This window comes from Procambarus clarkii, chromosome 14, assembly GCF_040958095.1.
Source record: "Procambarus clarkii isolate CNS0578487 chromosome 14, FALCON_Pclarkii_2.0, whole genome shotgun sequence".
Lineage (NCBI taxonomy): Eukaryota > Metazoa > Arthropoda > Malacostraca > Decapoda > Cambaridae > Procambarus > Procambarus clarkii.
The window spans coordinates 45,948,317-45,974,441 of NC_091163.1; the positions used below are offsets into that span (position 1 = coordinate 45,948,317).

General features: G+C 40.2%; 2 protein-coding genes across 3 annotated transcripts in view; both read right to left on the reverse strand.

Annotated features, from left to right (window-relative positions):
• The window catches only part of LOC123771011 (tripartite motif-containing protein 59-like), a 166,397-nt gene that overhangs the window by 15,552 nt on the left and 124,720 nt on the right, over positions 1-26,125 (reverse strand). Inside the window, exons 5-6 of one of the 2 annotated variants that reach the window (XM_069324580.1) lie at positions 25,222-25,437; positions 22,850-25,108 (exon numbers count right to left, since the gene is read on the reverse strand). The exons of the other annotated variant lie outside the window; for it this stretch is intronic. Coding sequence (XP_069180681.1) covers positions 24,575-25,108; positions 25,222-25,437 — 750 coding nt within the window. The 3' untranslated portion in view covers positions 22,850-24,574. Of the gene's footprint in view, positions 1-22,849; positions 25,109-25,221; positions 25,438-26,125 lie in introns of those variants that run through there. 2 annotated transcript variants of the gene reach the window in all.
• Positions 1,467-7,203, reverse strand: LOC123772813 (uncharacterized). The gene is made up of 2 exons (XM_045766166.2): positions 2,825-7,203; positions 1,467-2,389 (listed from the first exon to the last, which is right to left on the reverse strand). The coding sequence occupies exons 1-2, from the start codon at positions 2,988-2,990 to the stop codon at positions 1,644-1,646; spliced, it is 912 nt and encodes a 303-aa protein (XP_045622122.2). The 5' UTR covers positions 2,991-7,203; the 3' UTR covers positions 1,467-1,643.

Below are 26,125 nucleotides of genomic sequence, written 5' to 3' on the forward strand. Positions count from 1 at the left end.
TACACAAACAAAAACTCAATTTTTAACTTACACAAATAAACCCAGGGCTTTCACATTCGCGCAAAATACTTAGTCCCCCCTAAACTTGAACACTCACAATCTTACTGTGCTTAATTTCCAAAGCCTTCCAAACCTGCACTGGGTCCTGCCCAGCTGACTGCGGCTGGATGGATTACAATTGAGCCAAAAACAGTTGGTCAGGGCGAGATACGGTCTCATTTTTAGAGACATTTACTATAGCAAAAGCTTGAACGTCGAAAACTGAATGCGGGCCTGCACGAGAGTTGTTCTTGGCACTCGAATGTTTAGAGATTAAAATACATAGAATCTGCAAGAGCCCACCCAAGTCGCTTACGCGGGCAATAGACATGTTTTTCGCCCAAATGTATTTATTTAAAATAATACGTCAGATAGAAAGAGTTTCGCATTGCTATTATATTTACCTTATAAAGCCTCTTTATAAAAATGATATGCCACTGCGTATTATGATTGTTTTATAATAAATATTGCATAAATACTTACACGATTTCATAAACAAAAAAAAACTTTTAATGAGCCATGGTTGGAAGGCTTCATCATTACAGTAAATACAAACTTTTAAAACTAATTAAAAATATATATCTCATAGAGAAAGATTTATTCTTCAGGATATATATTATTTATTAATTAAGAGTTTCATTCTGTATAAAAAATGAAAGTTGCCAATATTTTCAAAACTCTGGCCACAAATTTTTTATGAAGGTTTTCCAAGGGAGTAAATCTTGCTTCCTCTCTTTCTCCCAAATGTTTCCTCATTTGCACAGGAGCAACCTTCGTGCGGGCCCTGGTTCAGTTCCCCAACGTCCGAGCTAATGGACATAACAAATTTCACTAAATGATGCAGTATCTTAGCTGTCTCTCTAATTATAAAGGTGTTAATCTTTTTTTTTTAACCTTTGAGTGCTAGGTCTCAAAAAGGTTCTTTACCTCAGAAAGAGAGAGAGAGAGATTCTATTTTTGTCCATATTCAAGCGGAATGTTGAACAACCTTCGTGCGGGTCCTGGTTCAGTTCCCCAACGTCCGAGATATTGGACATTACAAATTTCACTAAATGATTCATTATCTTAGCAGCCTCTCTAATTATAAAGTTGTTAATCTTTTTTATAACCTTTGAGTGCTAGTTCTCAAAAGGTTCTTTACCTCAGAAAGAGAGAGAGAGAGAGAGAGATTCTATTTTTGTCCATATTCGAGCGGAATGTTGAGCAACCTTCGTGCAGGACCCGGTTCAGTTCCCCAACGTCCGAGCTATTGCACATAGCAAATTTCTCTAAATGAGGCAGTATCTCGCCCCCACCCCCCGGATCAATGATTTTAGGGCAGTAAATAAGCAATTGCAATCTAATCCCCCCCCCCCAAAAAAAAAAAAATACTGTTCATGAAAATGTGAGCTTATTTATACTAATTTATGAATATAAAAAACAACTCGACATTTGTACAATTTTTATTTACATAAATAAATTAGTCTCTATGCCTTTTTTGTCTTCTTAGGAAATAATCGGTCGAAGGACATGCGAAATGGTGCGTCTGCAAATGGGGCAGTTTCTCATAGATACAAGACAATTACTGCATGTTACCATATGTCTGCAGGGCAGCAGTACGACACTCAACGCATTGTTAAGCACACCTTACACAAAGTATCAGCAGCCCAAGACGTTGGCATAGATGTGTTCATCACAGTTTCAACATGGGATGTCGCATCAAAGTCTGTGGCCTCTTCGCCAGTTTCAACATCCATTTCATTAGCGACTATAGTCGTCTCTTCCGCCTCTGTTTCAACAGGAGAAGGCAAAGCCCGCAAACCAAGATTAGTGCTCATGAACCCGCTCATTGATCCAACAACGTCGACATCCATTTCATTAGCTGTGGCGACTGTTTCCATGTCAGAGGGCGCGGATTGCCATTCCAGATTCGCAGGCTCTACCCTACCTTCCACATCCTCATGATTAATTCCCCTTAAACCCATTTCGGCTTTAGTGCTCTCTTGCATATACCACAACATTAATTCTATACATCTGGCCTCTGTAACAAACGGTAATAAATCTTTGGTGCTTTTGAGATATAGCCTTAAGGCAGGTCTCACACAGACATCAGGAAATCCAAAATGTTCAATTAATGCTGGGAAAAAACCCAAACCTTCCATCAGACCAGTTAAAAGATGTTCATCTATGGGTTTTATAGTTCGACGCTGCGAAGATTCTCTAGCATTCTTAATGAACTGTGCATCCTTTTTAATGTTGACAAAGGTGCACTCAGGATACCATTGCGCGTGCAGTGTCCAAGGGTCGTCAGCGGGTTCCCAATTACGAAAACCATTCCCACAGAAAAAGCAGCGCATGTGGTCACTTAGGCCTGTAAATTTAAGAAAAAAAATATTCCCATTCATTATAATTATTATAGCTCACATCCGGCAATGTTGTAATACAAAAACACACACACACGCACGCACACACACACACGCACACACACACACACACACACACACACACACTTCCCGGGACCAAAGAGCCAGAGCTCCACCCCCGCAAGCACAATTGGGGGAGTAAACACACTTTTTTTCAGATATATACAAGAGTTGTTACATTCTTGTACGGCCTAGCATTTCGGGCAGGTCCCTAGAATACAATCCCCACCTCGAAGAATCGTTTTTTACAACCAAGTACCCATTTTACTGTTGAGTTAAACAGAGGCTACAGTTAAGGATTTGCGCCCAGTAAATCCTCCCCGGCCAGGAGGATACACACGCACACACTAAAAATAACAAAAACTCCAACAATATTTGTTTACCACAGAAGAAAAATCCTGATTCTGCCAATTCGTGAGATGTTTGCTTGACACAACCAGTCCAGCTGAGGTCGAATGTTTCCAAACGCTGTTTGTATGTTGCCAAGCCTGGATATCTAGGTTTAGCGTATGGAATTACCCCCAGAACCTGCAAATCATCTCCAGTCATTTTAGTTTCTTCCTCGCGGGGTGGGGTCTCTAAAAAAACAAAGATGCTCCATCACATATATGCATAAGACACAGGTTCTAAGTCAATTCTTTCAAAAACCAAAAAAAATAAAGAAAAATTATTTGAAAAGACTTCCTGCGTTTATACTTATTTTTTTTTGTCCTCCCTCCACATCGCCAATACTAATTATTCACAGATAAACTAGTAAATTATATTTATACAATATACTCACGATCAGATGTTGCTATATTCTTTGGTTCGAATAGGGGTGAAAAGAAATCCAGCCCATATTCGAATGCCAGTTTGGTGATTTCCAAAGGAACGTTATTGTCCTTTTCGCCTCTTATGAAGGAACAATTTGGCGACACTTTCGCATGCCTACTACGGGGCGTATCGCCCTCAATCCAAGCATGCACAACTTTACAACACAAGGCGCAGGAACAATGATCCGCAACTCTCAGATAATAAAATCCCTCATTCACCAGGTCTTGGGGGCTTAGCCACTCGACAGGCCAATTTATAAAGGTGTCTAAACGCATTTGGGCACATTTAAGACTGTCCCTGGAGTAAAACGTTTTAGTACTGGAAGGTTCCATTGTGTACTGGTGCGACACTGGCGAATGGAGGCAAGATCCTAGGCTATATATTGCCCGTCCTTTCCCTCCCCGAAATAAATGTCAAAGATCGCTACATATGTGCTAGTTTCTTTTTTTTTTTTTGGTTTGGCAATTCTAGCCACCGCTACTCTTTTTTTTTATGGCATAATTATGAGGAAACAGAGAAAGGAAAAAATGACTCGCAAATGTGCTAAATCATGTTGCATAATGCAGTGAATTAAAAAAAAAAAAGATGGCAGTTGGTAGTCTAGGAAAGGTGACCAAGTACTTATTTTTTGTGATAATTATCGAGAAATGTCATTAACTACATAAGGTATCCCTAATGTCAATAAGTTATCACAAACCTTCCAATAATGATGTGGCCTCCATGACTTTATATATATTTCATTAAGGGAATATGGTCTGACTATGGTTTTTTCATGGGGGGGGGGGGGACATTAAAAAAAAATTGTAACATGTCGCACTGTGTTTGACCTTTTCTGCTTCTGAAAAAAAAAGGTTGCCAGTGTTTGGGTATTAAACTGACGTATATTGATATTTTATGGCAAGATATTTTGAGATACATATTGCGCTATTTGAGGTGGTTTTTTTTTATACTAATTAAGTCAGTGAAAAAAAAATGTTCCTATGGGCTTCTTGTTGGTCGAGGCCCTTATAATAATAATATAAATATTTGCTCAGTACGTGGTAACTTTTACACGCACTAGCAGGGATGGTGATATAAGGGCGCAAAGCCCCCACGACGAATATTCGCAGGGTCGACACAGGGCGGTTGACTAGGCTCTATCCAAAACATAAGGGAAAGTAAAAAAAAAAAGAAAAATGGAGACGTGGCTGGAAACGCACACCGGATATTTAACCGATGAAGAATTTTGCAATAATGAAACTTGCATTGTGTATCCTGTAAACTGCATATCTTGCGTCCCGTACGGGATGGCGAAGGACATATCAGTGAAATACAAACACGCAAGCGCCTATGGTGAACGCAGGCCTTTGTATAATCTCAAGAGATGTGTTCCCCATGATCGCCCAATTCCCGGTTCAATTCATGTCTCCAATCGTCGAGCTGAAAATCTCCCCTGCATTATTGCTGCTGCAGTGCAATATGGTATAGGGGCGCCTGTAGAGAACAATGAGATCGCCAAGTCGCATATAGAAAAATCCAAAGATCGTGATATGCTCACTGGATTAAAAGAAGATACAACGCAAAATCGCCTCATCTATTTCAAAAAGGCTATAGAAGCCATAACGAGATTCATCAAGTCTTCTCCGGAAATCGCACGAGTTGTATTACCTGTGGGTATTGGTCGCACCTGTGTTCAAAGAGATGAAGTTTGGGAGGAAACATATCTTCCAATTATCGAAGATCTGTATGAAAACTTAAAACATTACGATGTTAATGTTATATTGGTGCGTAATGACCAGAGCTCCAAGGAAAAAAAAAATGTCCCTGGCAACTCTACGATGCGCAGTTGTCCCCCGCGCCGGCGTGAAAAGTGTATATAGACCCCCTTCCGAGTCACTACCTCACAAGCCAGCACTATGGAGCTCCCCTCCCTGATTGGCGACTTTGCCTCTTTGCCCATCTATAACAATCGTGATTGTCTGCTCTATGATTTGGATGCAACAAGCGTGCAGTTGAGCGAAATGGTGCACACTTTATGGGAACGATACCCCTATGCTCGAGTGCATCGGAAAAACCTGCCGTACAAAAATCGTGCTGTTAGAACTGATAGAGATATCCCCGGCCTCATATTTGTTGGCGAAGCACCCGAATTCTGCAATAGGATGGATGACGACCCCTATGAAAGTTATGCTGTTTTACCACACCTTATTGGATTAATCACCCAGTTTACCAACGGTCCAGCGACGCCATCTTCTTACAAAAAACCCAGGTACGAAGCATGGAGTTTGGATGAGCATTTTTATGACGGCCTGAAAAATGATACCGAATACCAAAGATGGCGTTGGTTTGACAAAGCTCTGCGAAAAGCCATTGAACATATTCTTCAGAGAAGCCGAAGAGGACAAGTGGGAAGGATTATTTTCCCATATGGGTTGGGCAAGGCTTGCAGGCAGTATCTCACAAGTGGCGAACGCAACATATGGGAGACTAAATATTTCCCTGTGATGTGCAAATTAGCTCAGAAACTGCAAGAACGTGGTATAGACACTTTAATGATATGTCCTGTAAATAATGACACGCCAACTCGCTCTCCAACCCATGGCATCTTTAGACACAAGATTCCACGTATGGCCATTCCACCTGTTTCTACGAATGATAAAGACTCTGTTTCTACTGTCGGACCTGCCGCTGACGTGAGAGAAGACGGGTCAGCTGTCGTGGAAGATGATCCATCTACCGGCGCCATGTCTGTTACTGTAGGTGATGAAGTGCTCACTATTGTGGAAGACGACGACAATGAAGACAAAGAGAAAATGGAAATGGAATATAATGAAGATGAGATTAGAACAGCTGTAGAATCTATATTGTAATATTTCATACAAATTAAACCACAAAAAAAGAAATGTTAACCTGTATTTTTATTTACTTTTCCTAATTTCTCTACACACACACACACACACATTTATTTATTTATTGTTTCCTAATTTGTCTGTACAAAAAGAAAAAACTATGAATTACATATTATAAAAGCCTCTAACAACTCTATGTGACAAGGTGTATATAAGACGAAGGTTATGTTAAAAAATCTTTTTAATCGCTTCGAGATGTGTTCCAACTACATGCGAGCCAAATTACGGAGACTCAAAGATTCTATTATTGAAGTGGATTTCCCCAACGATGATATATTTAAACCCGGGGACTGTATTGTCTATGATCTTCCTGCCCTACACCAGTTTTCTAATGGTTACTCCCAACAGCTGTGGGAAAAATATCCTTATGGGGTGGTTGAAAAGAAAATATGTCCTGAAACGCTTTGTGCTGTAGTTACGGATCGTGACACTCCAGGAAATATAATCCTCTCCCCGCCACCAGAACCTAATGTGCAGCCTTATCTCTTAGCCCTCATATGTCAATATAGTGTAGGTGCGTCTATTGAAAATAATGACATTAACCAATTTCATATTAAGCACAGTAAAGATATTGATTTAGTAGCGGGATTGCGGAGAGATACAACTATCAACAGACGATGGTGTTTTAAAAAAGGCCGTGAGTCGCATTATGAGCGAAGCCAAGAGTAATAATTCTATCAAACGGATAGTTATGCCATTTGGTATAGGCTGCAATTCTGGGGTGGGTTGGTCTAGAGCAGGTGAAGAAGAAGAAGAATGGCTGGCAAATTACTACCCTACACTGGCTCATTTGGCCCATGTAATGAAAAAATGCAAAAAAGAATTTGTGCTGGTGCGTCCTAAACAAGATGGAGCAGGGAAAGGTCAAGTACCGCCACAAGTAGTGAAAAGACCATCGAGTAAAAGGAGGAACCTTAGATCTTATTACACTAACGACGAATAATAAAAAAGTGCTTGTTTTTTTTGTATATGTACTCATAATAAAATAAAAAATTGTATAAATGTCAAGTTTTTTTTTTTATCTGTTAAAGTAGTTTTTAAAAATAAGAGAGAGACCTCATCACTTATTCACCCCCCATGACAAGTACTCTAGCAAATACTACCTGACATTTTTTTTTAACATATTTCATCTTCAAGGGGAGTGTGCAATAATAATAATAATAATGATACATGATTTTTTTTATTTAGGTAAAAAACACACACACATATATATATATATATATATATATATATATATATATATATATATATATATATATATATATATATATATATATATATATACAAACAAAATAATGTTCTGGTTGAACAGAGTCTGGGTTGGGGGACAAAGTCTCGGGATTTGGGGATAACCCCCCCCCCCCCATCAGGCCACCTGCACATTGTTCCTGTAGTATGTCCCCTTTGCATCATTAGTTCCTAAGAGTTATCTTGTGGGTGGAGCTTTATCTAGATCTGCCTTAATGACTGGATGCAAATTTTCCCTCCAATAAACCTCATCCTCTGGCGCAATTTCCTCAGCTTCGGAGGTGGAACAATAATCCCCATAATCCCCAAAGAAAATTTCTCTAAATGCATTCTGCGCTCGAACTTTGTCATGATAAATAAACCAGTTTTCACGCTGTTTAAAATCAATCCCCGCAAACTGTTTTTCTATTTCACCTTGGGCTTGCACCCACTCGATAAAGTTGGGTATTCCATTATACGCCACATTAATCAAGCCTATTCCTATTTCGACAGGTAGTCTTATTTCTGTTTCGTCACAAAAACCGCCAAATACGGTCTCAACGGCGCTAATTTTTTTTGTTTTCTGTCTTTGAACATGTGAGTCTTCTAAATCTGCGCCTTCATACTGCTTTTCAATTGCCGCCAAAGCCTTGACGCGTGCGATGAACTTGGGCAATTCCTCATACTCCACGTCGCAATGACCTCGTGAAATAAATACCAGGGGCGATTCCCTGCATTGCATCTTCCTCTTTTCCTCAACATCTACAGCCTGATGGCCGAGCTCTGATAAAAGATATAACAGAAAAAATTAATTGCATACGCCCATAGAGAGAGAGAAAAAAAATCGTTGAACTTTATTGGATTTCTTTTTAGATTTAACTTTTAACTACTTGGAACGAATTATCAATGAGGCACAAACCATGACAAGTCCTGTAAAGTATTAGGGTTTATGCATACCATTTATAGTCTCCATCACAGCTTGGTCGTATGATCTCTCACTGAGAACCCCACACCCACCCCAGCCAGATATAGGCCGAGACCTCCTGAACTTGCTGCCAGGGGTCGCCAGTTTATTTTTTTTTGTTTTTTATCTATAAGTTGGAATAAATAAGCTCGTATTTCCTTGAACGTTTTTTGACAAAATTCTTGATGTGGGAAACAAATACTCAAATGTGTGAGGGGCTGAAAATGCGCGAAGAGGCCATAATGGTCCTAAGAACACACATTCTTTCCACAGTCACTGATAAGTCGCCGGCTGGATGGATTGCAATTCCTTATTTACTGCCCTAAAATCATTGATCCGGGGGGTGGGGGCGAGATACTGCCTCATTTAGAGAAATTTGCTATGTGCAATAGCTCGGACGTTGGGGAACTGAACCGGGTCCTGCACGAAGGTTGCTCAACATTCCGCTCGAATATGGACAAAAATAGAATCTCTCTCTCTCTCTTTCTGAGGTAAAGAACCTTTTGAGAACTAGCACTCAAAGGTTATAAAAAAAGATTAACAACTTTATAATTAGAGAGGCTGCTAAGATAATGAATCATTTAGTGAAATTTGTAATGTCCAATATCTCGGACGTTGGGGGAACTGAACCAGGACCCGCACGAAGGTTGTTCAACATTCCGCTCGAATATGGACAAAAATGGAATCTCTCTCTTTCTTTCTGAGGTAAAGAACCTTTTTTGAGACCTAGCACTCAAAGGTTAAAAAAAAAAGATTAACACCTTTATAATTAGAGAGACAGCTAAGATACTGCATCATTAAGTGAAATTTGTAATGTCCATTAGCTCGGACGTTGGGGAACTGAACCAGGGCCCGCACGAAGGTTGCTCTGCTCCTGTGCAAATGAGGAAACATTTGGGAGAAAGAGAGGAAGCAAGATTTACTCCCTTGGAAAACCTTTATAAAAAATTTGTGGCCAGAGATTTGAAAATATTGGCAACTTTTTTTTAAACAGAATGAAAATCTTAATTAATAAATAATATATATCCTGAAGAATAAATCTTCCTCTATGAGATATATATTTTTAATTAAATAGTATTTTTAATTAGTTTTAAAAGTTTGTATTTACTGTAATGATGAAGCCTTCCAACCATGGCTCATTAAAAGTTTTTTTTTGTTTATGAAATCGTGTAAGTATTTATGCAATATTTATTATAAAACAATCATAATACGCAGTGGCATATCATTTTTATAAAGAGGCTTTATAAGGTAAATATAATAGCAATGCGAAACTCTTTCTATCTGACGTATTATTTTAAATAAATACATTTGGGCGAAAAACATGTCTATTGCCCGCGTAAGCGACTTGGGTGGGCTCTTGCAGATTCTATGTATTTTAATCTCTAAACATTCGAGTGCCAAGAACAACTCTCGTGCAGGCCCGCATTCAGTTTTCGACGTTCAAGCTTTTGCTATAGTAAATGTCTCTAAAAATGAGGCCGTATCTCGCCCTGACCAACTGTTTTTGGCTCAATTGTAATCCATCCAGCCGCAGTCAGCTGGGCAGGACCCAGTGCAGGTTTGGCAACCCGTTCTCACACAAGACAGCACATATATGACTTAATGCTTAAAGTCAATATGTTGAATATGAATTAGTAAATATGTGATATATTCCCAGTTACTTTTTTTACCAAGGCCCAAACTCTTCCTCACGTACCAATTTACGTGTCACAGTACCCGTCCGTCAACATAGATAGCAGAATATTCGTGATTGGCTCAATTATAAGGAAAATTGTAGTTTTCAGGTCCCACATGGGTTGTGAAATTTACCTACTATTGTCCATGCTCTTAGAATATTACAGATCAGCTACTTCCTATTGAAGGCTCGTAATTTTGTTTTGAGAAATATTAGTTGTTCTTAGTAAATTATAATAAGCACTAAAAATTATTACATAGAATAACAGTCCTTCACCAATCAATATTATATACCATAGTTTGTGCTTTACAAATCTTTAAAGGATGTTTTGTAGGAACGCTAACAGAAAACGGTGTTACGTTGGAATGTCTATGGGGTAAACTACTGCAAACAGGACGGTATTGTGTCTACTATACCAACTATAGCTAGGATGGGTATATTGTCACCTACCGCCTGTTAGGTGGGAAAGGGGTCCAATACCACCCACAGGATGGGTATGAGGGTCACATCCACCCACAGGATGAGTATGGGGATCACATCCACCCACAGGAAGGGTATGGGGTCCAATACCACCCACAGGATGAGTATGGCGTCCACTACAACCCACAGGATGGGTATGGGGCTCCAACCACCCATAGAATGGGTATGGAGCTCTAACCACCCATAGAATGGGTATGGGGCTCCAACCACAAATAAAATGGGTATAGGGTCCAATAACACCCACTGGATGTGTATTGCGTCCATTGCCGCGCGTCGAGCTCGAAAACCGCAGCATTCATCTCAGAACCATGCCTATTTCACACAGATTCCTTAATAAACGTAAGAGTTTTATATGTCACAAGAAAGATAGAAATATAAGCTTCATTCTAAATACCTTACCATGGGCATATTTAAATTTAAAGCGAAGATACGTGTACTTTTATAATAGCCGAGCTTTAACCGAGCTTTTACGCAGTCTCTGTGGTGTAGTGGTAAGACACTCGCCTGGCGTTCCGCGAGCGCTATGTCATGGGTTCGTATCCTGGCCGGGGAGGATTTACTGGGCGCAATTCCTTAACTGTAGCCTCTGTTTAACGCAACAGTAAAATGTGTACTTGGATGAAAAAACGATTCTTCGCGGCAGGGGATCGTATTCCAGGGACCTGCCCGAAACGCTACGCGTACTAGTGGCTGTACAAGAATGTAACAACTCTTGTATATATCTCAAAAAAAAAAAAGAAAAAAAAACGGACAGATTGATCGACCGAGCAACTCTCTCTCAGAACAATGTTTATTTCACGTGAATTCGTTAATAAACATATATGTTTTATATGTCTCAAGAAAGGCAGACATATAAGCTTCACTTTAAACACTTTACCATGGACATATTTAAAGTTCTAATGAAGATACATGTATTTTAAAAATTACGGAGCTCCCACCCCGTACAGACTGAACGACAGAGCAACTCTCTCAGATCAATGTTTATTTCACGTAAATTCGTTAATAAACACAAATGTTTTATGTCTTAAGCAAGATAGAAATAAGAGCTTCATTTTAAATACATTACAATAGACATATTTATAGCTCAAGTGAAGATACATATGTTTTTATAGTAGCGCTCAGTAGCTTGTCGGGCATGGAGTGCAGACGCCTACGCACTTGCCGATATATTGTATAATTAACAAAGATACGCTAATAAAGCCTAAAATCTTATATGCCTCCAGAAAGATCAAGATATGAACATTATTATGATTTCACCAAATGAAATATATCATTTTCGAGAACAAAGATATATCAATTTTAAATTAAGTTTCGACTCTTGCTCGGGCGAGAGAGGGAGCGACTCTCGCCCCATCTATTGGAGATTCTGTCCACTAAAGACCCAAAGCAACTCAAACCCTCCTAGCATTATTTAAGTAATGAAGTAATATGGTATATTTACTATAATGTGGGTGCTGAATGCAGAACATGAGAAAACATATATTTACTCCAAACTAATACAATTTCATTATGAAATAAGTAAATAAGTAGCATCAAAGGAAGTCGACGGTCCAAGCGTCAATGTTGTGGAGCGACTTATCCAAGATATATCGTTGTTTGGAAAGTGTTTGTTGGCATATCCAGTTGTCGCACTTCTCTGCACAAATTATCACAAATTTAAATTATAATGTTAACAAGTAGAATACGTATTTTTAATAAAATCTAACATAACTAGCCAGAAAACATTTAACATTTATTAAAAAAATATATGTTTGGAAGTTAAATCGACTTTATAGGACAATTGTTTTGTTATATCAACCAATATATCTTTGTTATATTGTTTTTGTTATATCAACCAATCCTTGTAAAAATTTATTGTATGTATGTACCTTACCTAAATAAAATTGTATTGTATTGTATTGTATATATACTCGTATTCGTTGACATGCGTTCGCTACTTAAACTACCATGTACTGTATTTATGTAAAATCTCCCATGTCTCTTCGCTCATCTCACCGAACCCTACAGGCTCTTTGATATATTGTTTAATTAATTGAGCTTCACAAATAAAGCTTATAATAGTATATGTTAACAAAAAGGCAGAGCTTATTTTAGTTCATTTATTATGCACCCCATACCCATCCTATGAGCGATAGTGGAGTGTTACAGAGGCACATAATGGGCTCAGGGACTGAGCCCCACAATTCATATAGCCAAGCAAGTTATAATCTTGATAAGCTAGTTACAAAAGTCAATGCACATTGTCACATCAACAATGGGCTCAAGTCCGACCACAAGTGCAGTTTATAATTTAAGCAACTGACATATGGAGGGCTAGTGTCACAATTGATATGTTTATCCTACACATAACCCCCTCTCCCCCATCCAATGGGCAGCGGTGGATAGGTTACAATCAAGTCGTTTTTTGCGTTTTATTCAGAGATTAGATCTTATTGGGTGAGGAAAGATATTCATATTTTAAAGAAGGCTTCTTGGCTGATGCTCTCCATTGATGGAAAATCTACAACCTTTTGAAAATCAATGTTAGTTTGATCTAGATATTGTAATTAACAAAAGTATTTATGTCATCTGAAAGGTAGAAATATAGGCTACATTTAAAATCCTTTGTCATAAATATAACTGAAGTGAAAACGAAGATATATGCGTTTTGATAGTTACTTGATTGCTAGCTCTGAGAGTGTGAAGCCCTGCACACCAGCCAATAAATTGTATAATTAGTTTCCATATATTTTAATTAATCTTAAAAATCTATATGTCAGAAGAAAGGAAAATGTAGCCGTTAATGTGACAACATTTAAAAATATATATATCTTAAGTTAAATAAATAATACCACATTATTGCCGGTGTCCGGACACATGAAAATTACCTAGGTATCAGTATCCAGCCAGGCGGGGATCACAGGCTGCTCAATACTGATAAATTATGTAATGCACTACTTGTGGTCCATCTCGAACCCATTTATGATGTGACGACTGAAGTAATATGGTATATTTACTATAATGTGGGTGCTGAATGCAGAACATGAGAAAACATATATTTACTCCAAACTAATACAATTTCATTATGAAATAAGTAAATAAGTAGCATCAAAGGAAGTCGACGGTCCAAGCGTCAATGTTGTGGAGCGACTTATCCAAGATATATCGTTGTTTGGAAAGTGTTTGTTGGCATATCCAGTTGTCGCACTTCTCTGCACAAATTATCACAAATTTAAATTATAATGTTAACAAGTAGAATACATATTTTTAATAAAATCTAACATAACTAGCCAGAAAACATTTAACATTTATTAAAAAAATATATGTTTGGAAGTTAAATCGACTTCATAGGACAATTGTTTTGTTATATCAACCAATATATCTTTGTTATATTGTTTTTGTTATATCAACCAATCCTTGTAAAAATTTATTGTATGTATGTACCTTACCTAAATAAAATTGTATTGTATTGTATTGTATATATACTCGTTATTCGTTGACATGCGTTCGCTACTTAAACTACCATGTACTGTACTTATGTAAAATCTCCCATGTCAAGTTCAAGTTCAAGTATGTTTATTGAGATAAGCAATAAATACATCCCAAAGGGATAGAGTAGCTTAGGCTATTTCTACCCCCCCTCTACTTCAAGTCCCTCAAGGGGCGCACAAATTCAGTGAGTACAAATAGACAAATAACATTACAAGAATCTCATTTAATCTCCCATGTCTCTTCGCTCATCTCACCGAACCCTACAGGCTCTGTGATATATTGTTTAATTAATTTAGATTCACAAATAAAGCTGATAATTGTATCTGTTAACAAAAAGGCAGAGCTTAGTTTAGTTCATTTATTATGCACCCCATACCCATCCTATGGGCGATAGTGGAGTGTTACAGAGGCACATAATGGGCTCAGGGACTGAGCCCCACAATTCATATAGCCAAGCAAGTTATAATCTTGATAAGCTAGTTACAAAAGTCAATGCACATTGTCACATCAACAATGGGCTCGAGACCGACCACAAGTACAGTTTATAATTTAAGCAACTGACATATATGGAGGGCTAGTGTCACAATTGATATGTTTATCCTACACATAACCCCCTCTCCCCCATCCAATGGGCAGCGGTGGATAGGTTACAATCAAGTCGTTTTTTGCTTTTTATTTAGAGATTAGATCTTATTGGGTGCGGAAAGATATTCATATTTTAAAGAAGGCTTCTTGGCTGATGCACTCCATTGATGGAAAATATACAACCTTTGAAAATCAATGTTAGTTTGATCTAGATATTGTAATTAACGCAGTTACCTTGTGTTATTCTTCACCTATATCTTTTTCTGGTTAATCCCTATTTACATTATGCAGTTCAGGCTTCGTCGCCAGACTATAGTTTTTAGTTTAGTTAATTTATCACATAATGGGTTCAGGGACTGAACACACAATTTATTTATCTAAGCAAGTTACATTCTTGAGGAGCTAGCCACAAAATTCATAACACATCGTCACATCAACAACATGGGTTCGAGATCGACCACAAGTACAGTTTCTAAATTAAGCAAATGTCATAAGTGGAGAGCTAGTGTCACAATTGATATGTTTGTCCTGCACATTTCCACAGTGGTTTGCTTGGGTTCTTTTAATTATCTTAGATATCATTGAAGAGAACCTCCTAGGTACTATACTGTATATATGCTGGTAAGAAGTATAATTATACTGAGAAATCGTGTAAATTATGTTGTACGAGTGCTTCCAGTTAAGTAACATAGTTCATTTGTGTGCGCGTGCTTGAAGAGGAAATGTTATCCCCCCCCCCATTGTAAATATTTGTGGGTTTCAGACCATACGACCACGGCTTACCCTCGCCGCGGTCGAGGGTAAGAACACCTGATGTATACCCAGTATTACAAGTAAACATTAGCAATAACAATTATGGAAAGTTCCTTCACCTATACATAGACAAGAGACTGAACGTCAGCACCCACATACAACACATAAGGGGATGCTCTGAGAGAGAGAGAGAGAGAGAGAGAGAGAGAGAGAGAGAGAGAGAGAGAGAGAGAGAGAGAGAGAGAGAGAGAGAGAGAGAGAGAGAGAGAGAGAGAGAGAATGAGAGAGAGAGAGAGAATGAGAGAGAGAGAGAGAATGAGAGAGAGAGAGAGAGAGAGAGAGAGAGAGAGAGAGAGAGAGAGAGAGAGAGAGAGAGAGAGAGAGAGAGAGAGAGAGAGAGAGAGAGAGAGAGAGTAAAATTATCCACTGAGGTCTGATTAAGTCCTTTTGGGGACCTTAATCATTAGGACGTCCAATGATTAACGCAAAGTGAAGCGTATTCAGATGGTATATTGACAACATTCAGCATATCTCATAATGACCTAGTAGTACTTGGTGCACAAATACCTTTTGCAAAGGAATCGCAAAACATAATTAAACACAACTGTACCGTACAGTGTTATATATATATTTCAGTTTGAACAATTTTTAACATTAACATTCCAACATTCATTTTAGCAAGTTCTCTCAGAATGACGTGTGGGTTAGCAATGTCAAAGGCTGACTTAAGATCTAGGAAAGTGGTATATGACCTATCAGTATGCAGGGTGAGGAATGTGGTAATACAGTGATGTACACTCTTTCCATGCATAAAGCCATATATCTGGGGAGACAACATATTAATAATTTTGTAAAGGAGACGGTTGAGAACCATCCTCTCAAGACACTTATAGAGACAACTAGTGAGGGAGATAGCACTTGGCTGGTGAGGTTTAGGAATGGGAATAATAACACTGTTGGTCCATGACTTAGGAAGCTCCCCAGTTACATAGCACATATTATACAATTGAAGAAAGGTATTCCCTGGAACTAGCAGAAGCATATGCAGTATGCCGTCAGTAACTCCATCCTTCCCGGGTGATGTAGCTTTGCCTTTATGTAGAGCAGAATCTAGTTCGTATTCAGTAAAAAGCATGTCACAGTCATCCTCTTGATGAAGCATGAAGTCAAGGATCCTTGCCCTATCAGTATATCTATCATTTAATTCATTCTGTGAGGGTAGAGGAAGACTGTCAAAGCTGGAAGTCGTGGCCCAAGCATCAACAAGCTCATTTGCTCTGTGCAGAGGATTAGGGTACGAGATCTCTGCAGCATTTTTCCCTTTGACCTTGTTGATATCCTTCCATGCCCGACTTAGTGGCGTGTGAGAATTGAGACCACGGACAAAAGTTTCCCAGTCTGTCTGCCTCAGCTCCACCATACGTTCCCTGGCCTTAGCCAGAGCCGCTTGAAAGAGCCGAAGCATTTCAGCAGTGCGGGTCCTTCTACAAGCTAGTCCAATTATTCTGGCAGTGCGTTTTAGTGTCTGCAATTTAGAATCATTATAATAAACATAAGTGCTATGACCAGTGTAATTTCGGTTACGTGGCCTGGACGATGAATCAAGTGATTCTATAAACTGTTCGATAGTACCTGTGAGCTCATTGTTAAAATCTTCAACTGATGAAGGCTCAGATGAACTGTACCATTCTGACACATGAGCAACAAGATTGTCTCGTTGATCGATGGGCACAGCCAGCCTCTTCCGCTTGAACACTCCACCAGGGAGGATAGAGCTTCCAATGTTTACAGTGGCTAATATGGCCAGATGATCAGACGCCATATATGGCACTATTGACGAGGCACACACGGTGTGGGAGACGTTGACACCGAGACATAGACCAAGAATACCTCCGTAGATATTCGTCGGTTCAAGGTCACCCACAATCTGTGCATCATCGTGACTACCTAATAGTGACACCAGTTGGTTGCCGTTACGATTACTGAACTGCGAATTACCAATATTCCTATGTCTAGCGTTATAATCACCTCTAATGATGGTAGGCTCAGTCTGAATACAGATAGGAAGGTCAGCATAATTAAAGTTACAAGGAGTCGATTATTTAGTACATAGTTGTTTTTCTCTTAAACTGGATGATAGAGGGGGAGTCTTTAACGTGATTGGGAATACATACATACACACATACATACATACATACATACATACTTACATACATACATCCATCCATCCATCCATCCATCCATCCATCCATACATACATCCATCCATCCATACATACATACATACATACATACATCCATACATACATACATACATACATGCATGCGTACATCCATCCATCCATCCATACATACATACATGCATACATACATACATACATACATACATACATACATACATGCATGCATGCGTACATACATACATCCATCCATCTATCCATTCATACATACATACATACATACATACATACATACATACATACATACATGCATACATACATACATACATACATGCATACATACATACATACATACATACATACATACATACATGCATACATACATACATGCATGCGTACATACATACATCCATCCATCTATCCATTCATACATGCATACATACATACATACATACATCCATCCATCCATCCATCCATACATACATACATACACGTCCAGTCAGCATATAGCTATTTCGGGACAAAATCCAATACAGTTTATATTGGTGAGACGCCACTGTGATGAGGAGTTTAAATATCACAGGAACTGTAGGTTAATGTGTGACATAAGTGAGGTTAGATGAGGCATCTACAAGCATCAGCTGGAGGCTGATGGAGTGTTGTCGAGGCTGCTGGTACTGTACCCAGATGTTGGAGGGTGGATTTGACTCTCCCACCCTCCCTACAACTCCCCCCTTCCCCCCCCCACATTGACCGCAGTACGTCTAAGGTTACTTTCCACTCTCGCTTACCAAGGGTATAACCCCCCCCACCCCCCAACACACACACATGCATCAGATTCTTAACTTACAATATTTATGATTTACCAATTTATGTTACTACACTGACTCTCAATTTCACAATATTGTATAAACTTTGATGAATCGCTCGTCTATGGGTCATCCAATAATGTTAGCAGACTTCTAGATGTTACCACTGCTAGGTTTAGGCTCAGCTACAAGTACCTCTGGGAGTTTGTAACATCTGATGATGTAGATTTGACTAAATGTAAACTCTGTCAGCAGAACTATTCGCATACTTTGCGTCATTATATAATGGAATGTGAAAAATCGCGGAATTTAAAGATAACATCAATAGTGTCCATGAAATGTGTAAGTACTTCATTCATAATGATGTGCTGCCCGAAATTTTAGCGAAGTATCCAAAATTTGCTTACTGTAGGTAATGCATACACATGACTGTAAAGCTGCCGCCCAGTTGGGTGGGTGTGGAGCACATGACTGTAAAGCTGCCGCCCAGTTGGGTGGGTGTGGAGCACATGACTATAAAGCTGCCGCCCAGTTGGGTGGGTGTGGAGCACATGACTGTAAAGCTGCCGCCCAGTTGGGTGGGTGTGGAGCACATGACTGTAAAGCTGCCGCCCAGTTGGGTGGGTGTGGAGCACATGACTGTAAAGCTGCCGCCCAGTTGGGTGGGTGTGGAGCACATGACTATAAAGCTGCCGCCCAGTTGGGTGGGTGTGGAGCACATGACTGTAAAGCTGCCGCCCAGTTGGGTGGGTGTGGAGCACATGACTGTAAAGCTGCCGCCCAGTTGGGTGGGTGTGGAGCACATGACTGTAAAGCTGCCGCCCAGTTGGGTGGGTGTGGAGCACATGACTGTAAAGCAGCCGCCCAGTTGGGTGGGTGTGGAGCACATGACTGTAAAGCTGCCGCCCAGTTGGGTGGGTGTGGAGCACATGACTGTAAAGCTGCCGCCCAGTTGGGTGGGTGTGCAGCAAGACTAGTAACTGTGTGACTCACCATAAATGTAAAGTGCCTTGTATAGTGACTGTTGTGAGCCTCTTGTTGAATCACTTGTGACACAAAAGATTACTGATGTGTGTATTTGTGGTGGTGATTAAATATGTATGTGTATGTATATATGTATACGTATGAATATGTACATGTATGCATAAGTATGTGTACATTAATAATTTTGTAACTAGCGTCAAAAGATTGTTATTTGCTTAGCTAAACGAACTAGAGGGTTCAGTTCCTGAACCGATTATGTGCCTCTGTAATCCTTTACACCACCGCCCACGGGATGTGTATTATGGGGTGCATAATAAAGAAAGAAAATGAATGGACCGAACCCCACAATTCATTTAGCTAAGCAAGCTACAATCTTGATGAGCTAGTTACAAAATTCACTATAAGTCGTCACATCATAAATGGGTTCGAGATGGACCACAAGTAGTGCATTACATAATTTATCAGTATTGAGCAGCCTGTGATCCCCGCCTGGCTGGATACTGATACCTAGGTAATTTTCATGTGTCCGGACACCGGCAATAAGGTGGTATTATTTATTTAACTTAAGATATATATATTTTTAAATGTTGTCACATTAACGGCTACATCTTCCTTTCTTCTGACATATAGATTTTTAAGATTAATTAAAATATATGGAAACTAATTATACAATTTATTGGCTGGTGTGCAGGGCTTCACACTCTCAGAGCTAGCAATCAAGTAACTATCAAAACGCATATATCTTCGTTTTCACTTCAGTTATATTTATGACTAGATTTTAAATGTAGCCTATATTTCTACCTTTCAGATGACATAAATACTTTTGTTAATTACAATATCTAGATCAAACTAACATTGATTTTCAAAAGGTTGTAGATTTTCCATCAATGGAGAGCATCAGCCAAGAAGCCTTCTTTAAAATATGAATATCTTTCCTCACCCAATAAGATCTAATCTCTGAATAAAACGCAAAAAACGACTTGATTGTAACCTATCCACCGCTGCCCATTGGATGGGGGAGAGGGGGTTATGTGTAGGATAAACATATCAATTGTGACACTAGCCCTCCATATATGTCAGTTGCTTAAATTATAAACTGTACTTGTGGTCGGACTTGAGCCCATTGCTGATGTGACAATGTGCATTGACTTTTGTAACTAGCTTATCAAGATTATAACTTGCTTGGCTATATGAATTGTGGGGCTCAGTCCCTGAGCCCATTATGTGCCTCTGTAACACTCCACTATCGCTCATAGGATGGGTATGGGGTGCATAATAAATGAACTAAAATAAGCTCTGCCTTTTTGATAACATATACAATTATAAGCTTTATTTGTGAAGCTCAATTAATTAAACAATATATCAAAGAGCCTGTAGGGTTCGGTGAGATGAGCGAAGAGACATGGGAGATTTTACATAAATACAGTACATGGTAGTTTAAGTAGCGAACGCATGTCAACGAATAACGAGTATATATACAATACAATACAATACAATTTTATTTAGGTAAGGTACATACATACAATAAATTTTTACAAGGATTGGTTGATATAACAAAAACAATATAACAAAGATATATTGGTTGATATAACAAAACAATTGTCCTATGAAGTCGATTTAACTTCCAAACATATATTTTTTTAATAAATGTTAAATGTTTTCTGGCTAGTTATGTTAGATTTTATTAAAAATACGTATTCTACTTGTTAACATTATAATTTAAATTTGTGATAATTTGTGCAGAGAAGTGCGACAACTGGATATGCCAACAAACACTTTCCAAACAACGATATATCTTGGATAAGTCGCTCCACAACATTGACGCTTGGACCGTCGACTTCCTTTGATGCTACTTATTTCATAATGAAATTATATTAGTTTGGAGTAAATATATGTTTTCTCATGTTCTGCATTCAGCACCCACATTATAGTAAATATACCATATTACTTCATTACTTAAATAATGCTAGGAGGGTTTGAGTTGCTTTGGGTCTTTAGTGGACATAATCTCCAATAGATGGGGCGAGAGTCGCTCCCTCTCTCGCCCGAGCAAGAGTCGAAACTTAATTTAAAATTGATATATCTTTGTTCTCGAACATGATATATTTCATTTGGTGAAATCATAATAATGTTCATATCTTGATCTTTCTGGAGGCATATAAGATTTTAGGCTTTATTAGCGTATCTTTGTTAATTATACAATATATCGGCAAGTGCGTAGGCGTCTGCACTCCATGCCCGACAAGCTACTGAGCGCTACTATAAAAACATATGTATCTTCACTTGAGCTATAAATATGTCTATTGTAATGTATTTAAAATGAAGCTCTTATTTCTATCTTGCTTAAGACATAAAACATTTGTGTTTATTAACGAATTTACGGGAAATAAACATTGATCTGAGAGAGTTGCTCTGTCGTTCAGTCTGTACGGGGTGGGAGCTCCGTAATTTTTAAAATACATGTATCTTCATTAGAACTTTAAATATGTCTATGGTAAAGTGTTTAAAGTGAAGCTTATATGTCTGCCTTTCTTGAGACATATAAAACATATATGTTTATTAACGAATTCACGTGAAATAAACATTGTTCTGAGAGAGAGTTGCTCGGTCGATCAATCTGTCCGGGGTTAAAGCTCGGCTATTATAAAAGTACACGTATCTTCGCTTTAAATTTAAATATGCCCATGGTAAGGTATTTAGAATGAAGCTTATATTTCTATCTTTCTTGTGACATATAAAACTCTTACGTTTATTAAGGAATCTGTGTGAAATAGGCATGGTTCTGAGATGAATGCTGCGGTTTTCGAGCTCGACGCGCGGCAATGGACGCAATACACATCCAGTGGGTGTTATTGGACCCTATACCCATTATATTTGTGGTTGGAGCCCCATACCCATTCTATGGGTGGTTGGAGCCCCATACCCATTCTATGGGTGGTTGGAGCCCCATACCCATCCTGTGGGTTGTAGTGGACGCCATACTCATCCTGTGGGTGGTATTGGACCCCATACCCTTCCTGTGGGTGGATGTGATCCCCATACTCATCCTGTGGGTGGATGTGATCCTCATACCCATCCTGTGGGTGGTATTGGACCCCTTTCCCACCTAACAGGCGGTAGGTGACAATATACCCATCCTAGCTATAGTTGGTAGACACAATACCGTCCTGTTTGCAGTAGTTTACCCCATAGACATTCCAACGTAACATCGTTTTCTGTTAGCATTCCTACAAAACATCCTTTAAAGATTTGTAAAGCACAAACTATGGTATATAATATTGATTGGTGAAGGACTGTTATTCTATGTAATAATTTTTAGTGCTTATTATAATTTACTAAGAACAACTAATATTTCTCAAAACAAAACTACGAGCCTTCAATAGGAAGTAGCTGATCTGTAATATTCTAAGAGCATGGACAATAGTAGGTAAATTTCACAACCCATGTGGGACCTGAAAACTACAATTTTCCTTATAATTGAGCCAATCACGAATATTCTGCTATCTATGTTGACGGACGGGTACTGTGACACGTAAATTGGTACGTGAGGAAGAGTTTGGGCCTTGGTAAAAAAAGTAACTTGGAATATATCACATATTTACTAATTCATATTCAACATATTGACTTTAAGCATTAAGTCATATATGTGCTGTCTTGTGTGATAACGGGTTGGTGAACCAGAGTGGCAGCACAACACCACAGTAGTGATGGTGATGGTACAGTGAACCAGAGTGGCAGCACAACACCACAGTAGTGATGGTGATGGTACAGTGAACTAGAGTGGCAGCACACCACAGTAGTGATGGTGGTGGTACAGTGAACTAGAGTGGCAGCACAACACCACAGTAGTGATGGTGATGGTTCAGTGAACTAGAGTGGCAGCACAACACCACAGTAGTGGAGGAACAGTGAACTAGAGTGGCAGCACACCACAGTAGTGATGGTACAGTGAACTAGAGTGGCAGCACACCACAGTAGTGATGGTACAGTGAACTAGAGTGGCAGCACAACGCCACAGTAGTGATGGTGGTGGTACAGTGAACTAGAGTGGCAGCACAACACCACAGTAGTGATGGTGGTGGTACAGTGAACTAGAGTGACAGCACAACACCACAGTAGTGATGGTGATGGTACAGTGAACTAGAGTGGCAGCACAACACCACAGTAGTGATGGTGGTGGTACAGTGAACTAGAGTGACAGCACAACACCACAGTAGTGATGGTGATGGTACAGTGAACTAGAGTGGCAGCACAACACGACAGTAGTGATGGTACAGTGAACTAGAGTGGCAGCACAACACCACAGTAGTGATGGTGATGGTACAGTGAACTAGAGTGGCAGCACAACACCACAGTAGTGATGGTACAGTGAACTAGAGTGGCAGCACAACACCACAGTAGTGATGGTACAGTGAACTAGAGTGGCAGCACAACACCACAGTAGTGATGGTGATGGTACAGTGAACTAGAGTGGCAGCACAGCACCACAGTAGTGATGGTACAGTGAACTAGAGTGGCAGCACAGCACCACAGTAGTGATGGTACAGTGAACTAGAGTGGCAGCACAACACCACAGTAGTGATGGTGATGGTACAGTGAACTAGAGTGGCAGCACAACACAACAGTAGTGATGGTGATGGTACAGTGAACTAGAGTGGCAGCACAACACCACAGTAGTGATGGTGATGGTACAGTGAACTAGAGTGGCAGCACAGCACCACAGTAGTGATGGTGATGGTACAGTGAACTAGAGTGGCAGCACAACACCACAGTAGTGATGGTACAGTGAACTAGAGTGGCAGCACAACATCACAGTAGTGATGGTACAGTGAACTAGAGAGGCAGCACAACACCACAGTAGTGATGGTGGTGGTACAGTGAACTAGAGTGGCAGCACAACACTACAGTAGTGATGGTGGAGGTACAGTGAACTAGAGTGGCAGCACACCACCACAGTAGTGATGGTACAGTGAACTAGAGTGGCAGCACAACACCACAGTAGTGATGGTGATGGTACAGTGAACTATAGTGGCAGCACAACACCACAGTAGTGATGGTGGTGGTACAGTGAACTAGAGTGACAGCACAACACCACAATAGTGATGGTACATTGAACTAGAGTGGCAGCACAACACCACAGTAGTGATGGTGATGGTACAGTGAACTAGAGTGGCAGCACAACACCACAGTAGTGATGGTACAGTGAACTATATTGGCAGCACAACACCACAGTAGTCATGGTGATGGTACAGTGAACTAGAGTGGCAGCACAACACCACAGTAGTGATGGTGGTGGTACAGTGAACTAGAGTGGCAGCACAACACCACAGTCCACCACAGTCACCTCCGTAATGTCACTGTGGTTGACTGCTGCCCTCACCACATCCAGGCCGCTCACCACATCACCAAAGACACCTGGCCCCTGGTGACCAGCCTGGCGGTCCCTGGTGGTGATGACAAACTGGGCACTCGTGGGATCCCCCAGCGGCCACCACCTGGACACCATCACAGACCAGGACCTCACAGCTCCTGCCTGGCGTGACTGCCGGTACTGCCCCCGGAGGTCAGGCAACAGTGGGGCTCCTCCATGACCATCATTAATCTCGTAGTCTCCGCCCACCACCCGCTCCCCCGGGCGACCCTTGTCCACCACCATCAACAGTTTAGTGTTGCGGTAGGTGTGGCCCCGCTGGCCCGTACACAACAACACAAACTGTCTGGCCAGCGGAGTGTCAGGGGTCAGCCGGATGGTGACCCGCCCTCTTGTTGACCCCGCCCACCCGAGGTCAAGGAACGCCAGGGTGCAGGAGGGGTCCAGCACGCCCACAACATCACTCTCCTGCACAATATATAAATCATGCTGGTAACTGTATAACAAAATGTTATCATATTAGTTATCACAACTCAGTAAGTCAGTAATGTCAGTAAGACTAGTGGGTGTAATAAAGTAACCTGGATGGTGTGGGCGTGGGCGGGCGTGGGCTGACGCAGGAGTGGGTGGAGGTACAGCTGTCCGTCTTGTAGAGTTATCCTGGCAGAGCGGCGGCCATCTTTGTGTTCCTGGACAGCCACCACCCGGCCATCCTCCACCAGGCTCTTGACGGCCACCACCCGGCCAGCCTCCACCAGGTTCTTGACGGGCTCACTCATCCTGCGGAGGTCCTCAACCTGTGGACAGTGTCAGCTCCACTATGACATGTGGACAGTGTCAGCCCCATTATCCCCTGTGGACAGTGTTAACCCCAGTAGCAGGTATGACACCCCACAGGTGATTTTTTTTTCTGGGGGAAAAAGTTACCTGTGGGAGTCAAGGTTTTCAGGTGAATTTAGAAATTCGTGTGTAGCATGTCAGGGGTTTCAGGTGAATTTGGGGAGTCACAGATTTGGAATTAAGGAATTCTTATGACGAAAATAATGTCATACGAGTTTGATAAAGTTCTTATGATAAAAATAATTTCCGAGACTTTGGAAGTTTGTTAAAGTTCTTATCATTAAATAATGTCATACGAGTTTTAAGAGTTCCCATGGGATTCTTACTTAGAAACTAGTATACTGCTATATATCTAATTCAATTCCCTCGCCTTTCCCTCCCCCTGCATCTCCCGCTCATATACCTCACACCCCCCTTACCTCACAATCTCTCGCGTCACCTGTATTTACCTTACGCCAGTCAGCCAGACGCCGCATGCAGGTCACCTCGGTAATCTTATCTTATCTTATCTTCTCCATAATATCTGGACCGTCCCTCCACTCTCTCTCTCTCCTCTTCATATTATTCTCTCTTCCTATTTTTCTGACATCGTAATGTTTTATTCCCTTTTTTCATTAACCAGTCAGTTTTATACAAATCAACCGA

Excerpts from the sequence above, each read along its gene's own strand:
- LOC123772813 (XM_045766166.2), bottom strand. The coding sequence starts at position 2,990 with ATGACTGGAGATGATTTGCAGGTTCTGGGGGTAATTCCATACGCTAAA. Across the intron at positions 2,390-2,824 it reads ATCAGGATTTTTCTTCTGTG|GCCTAAGTGACCACATGCGC; the intron begins GTAAACAAATAT and ends TTAAATTTACAG.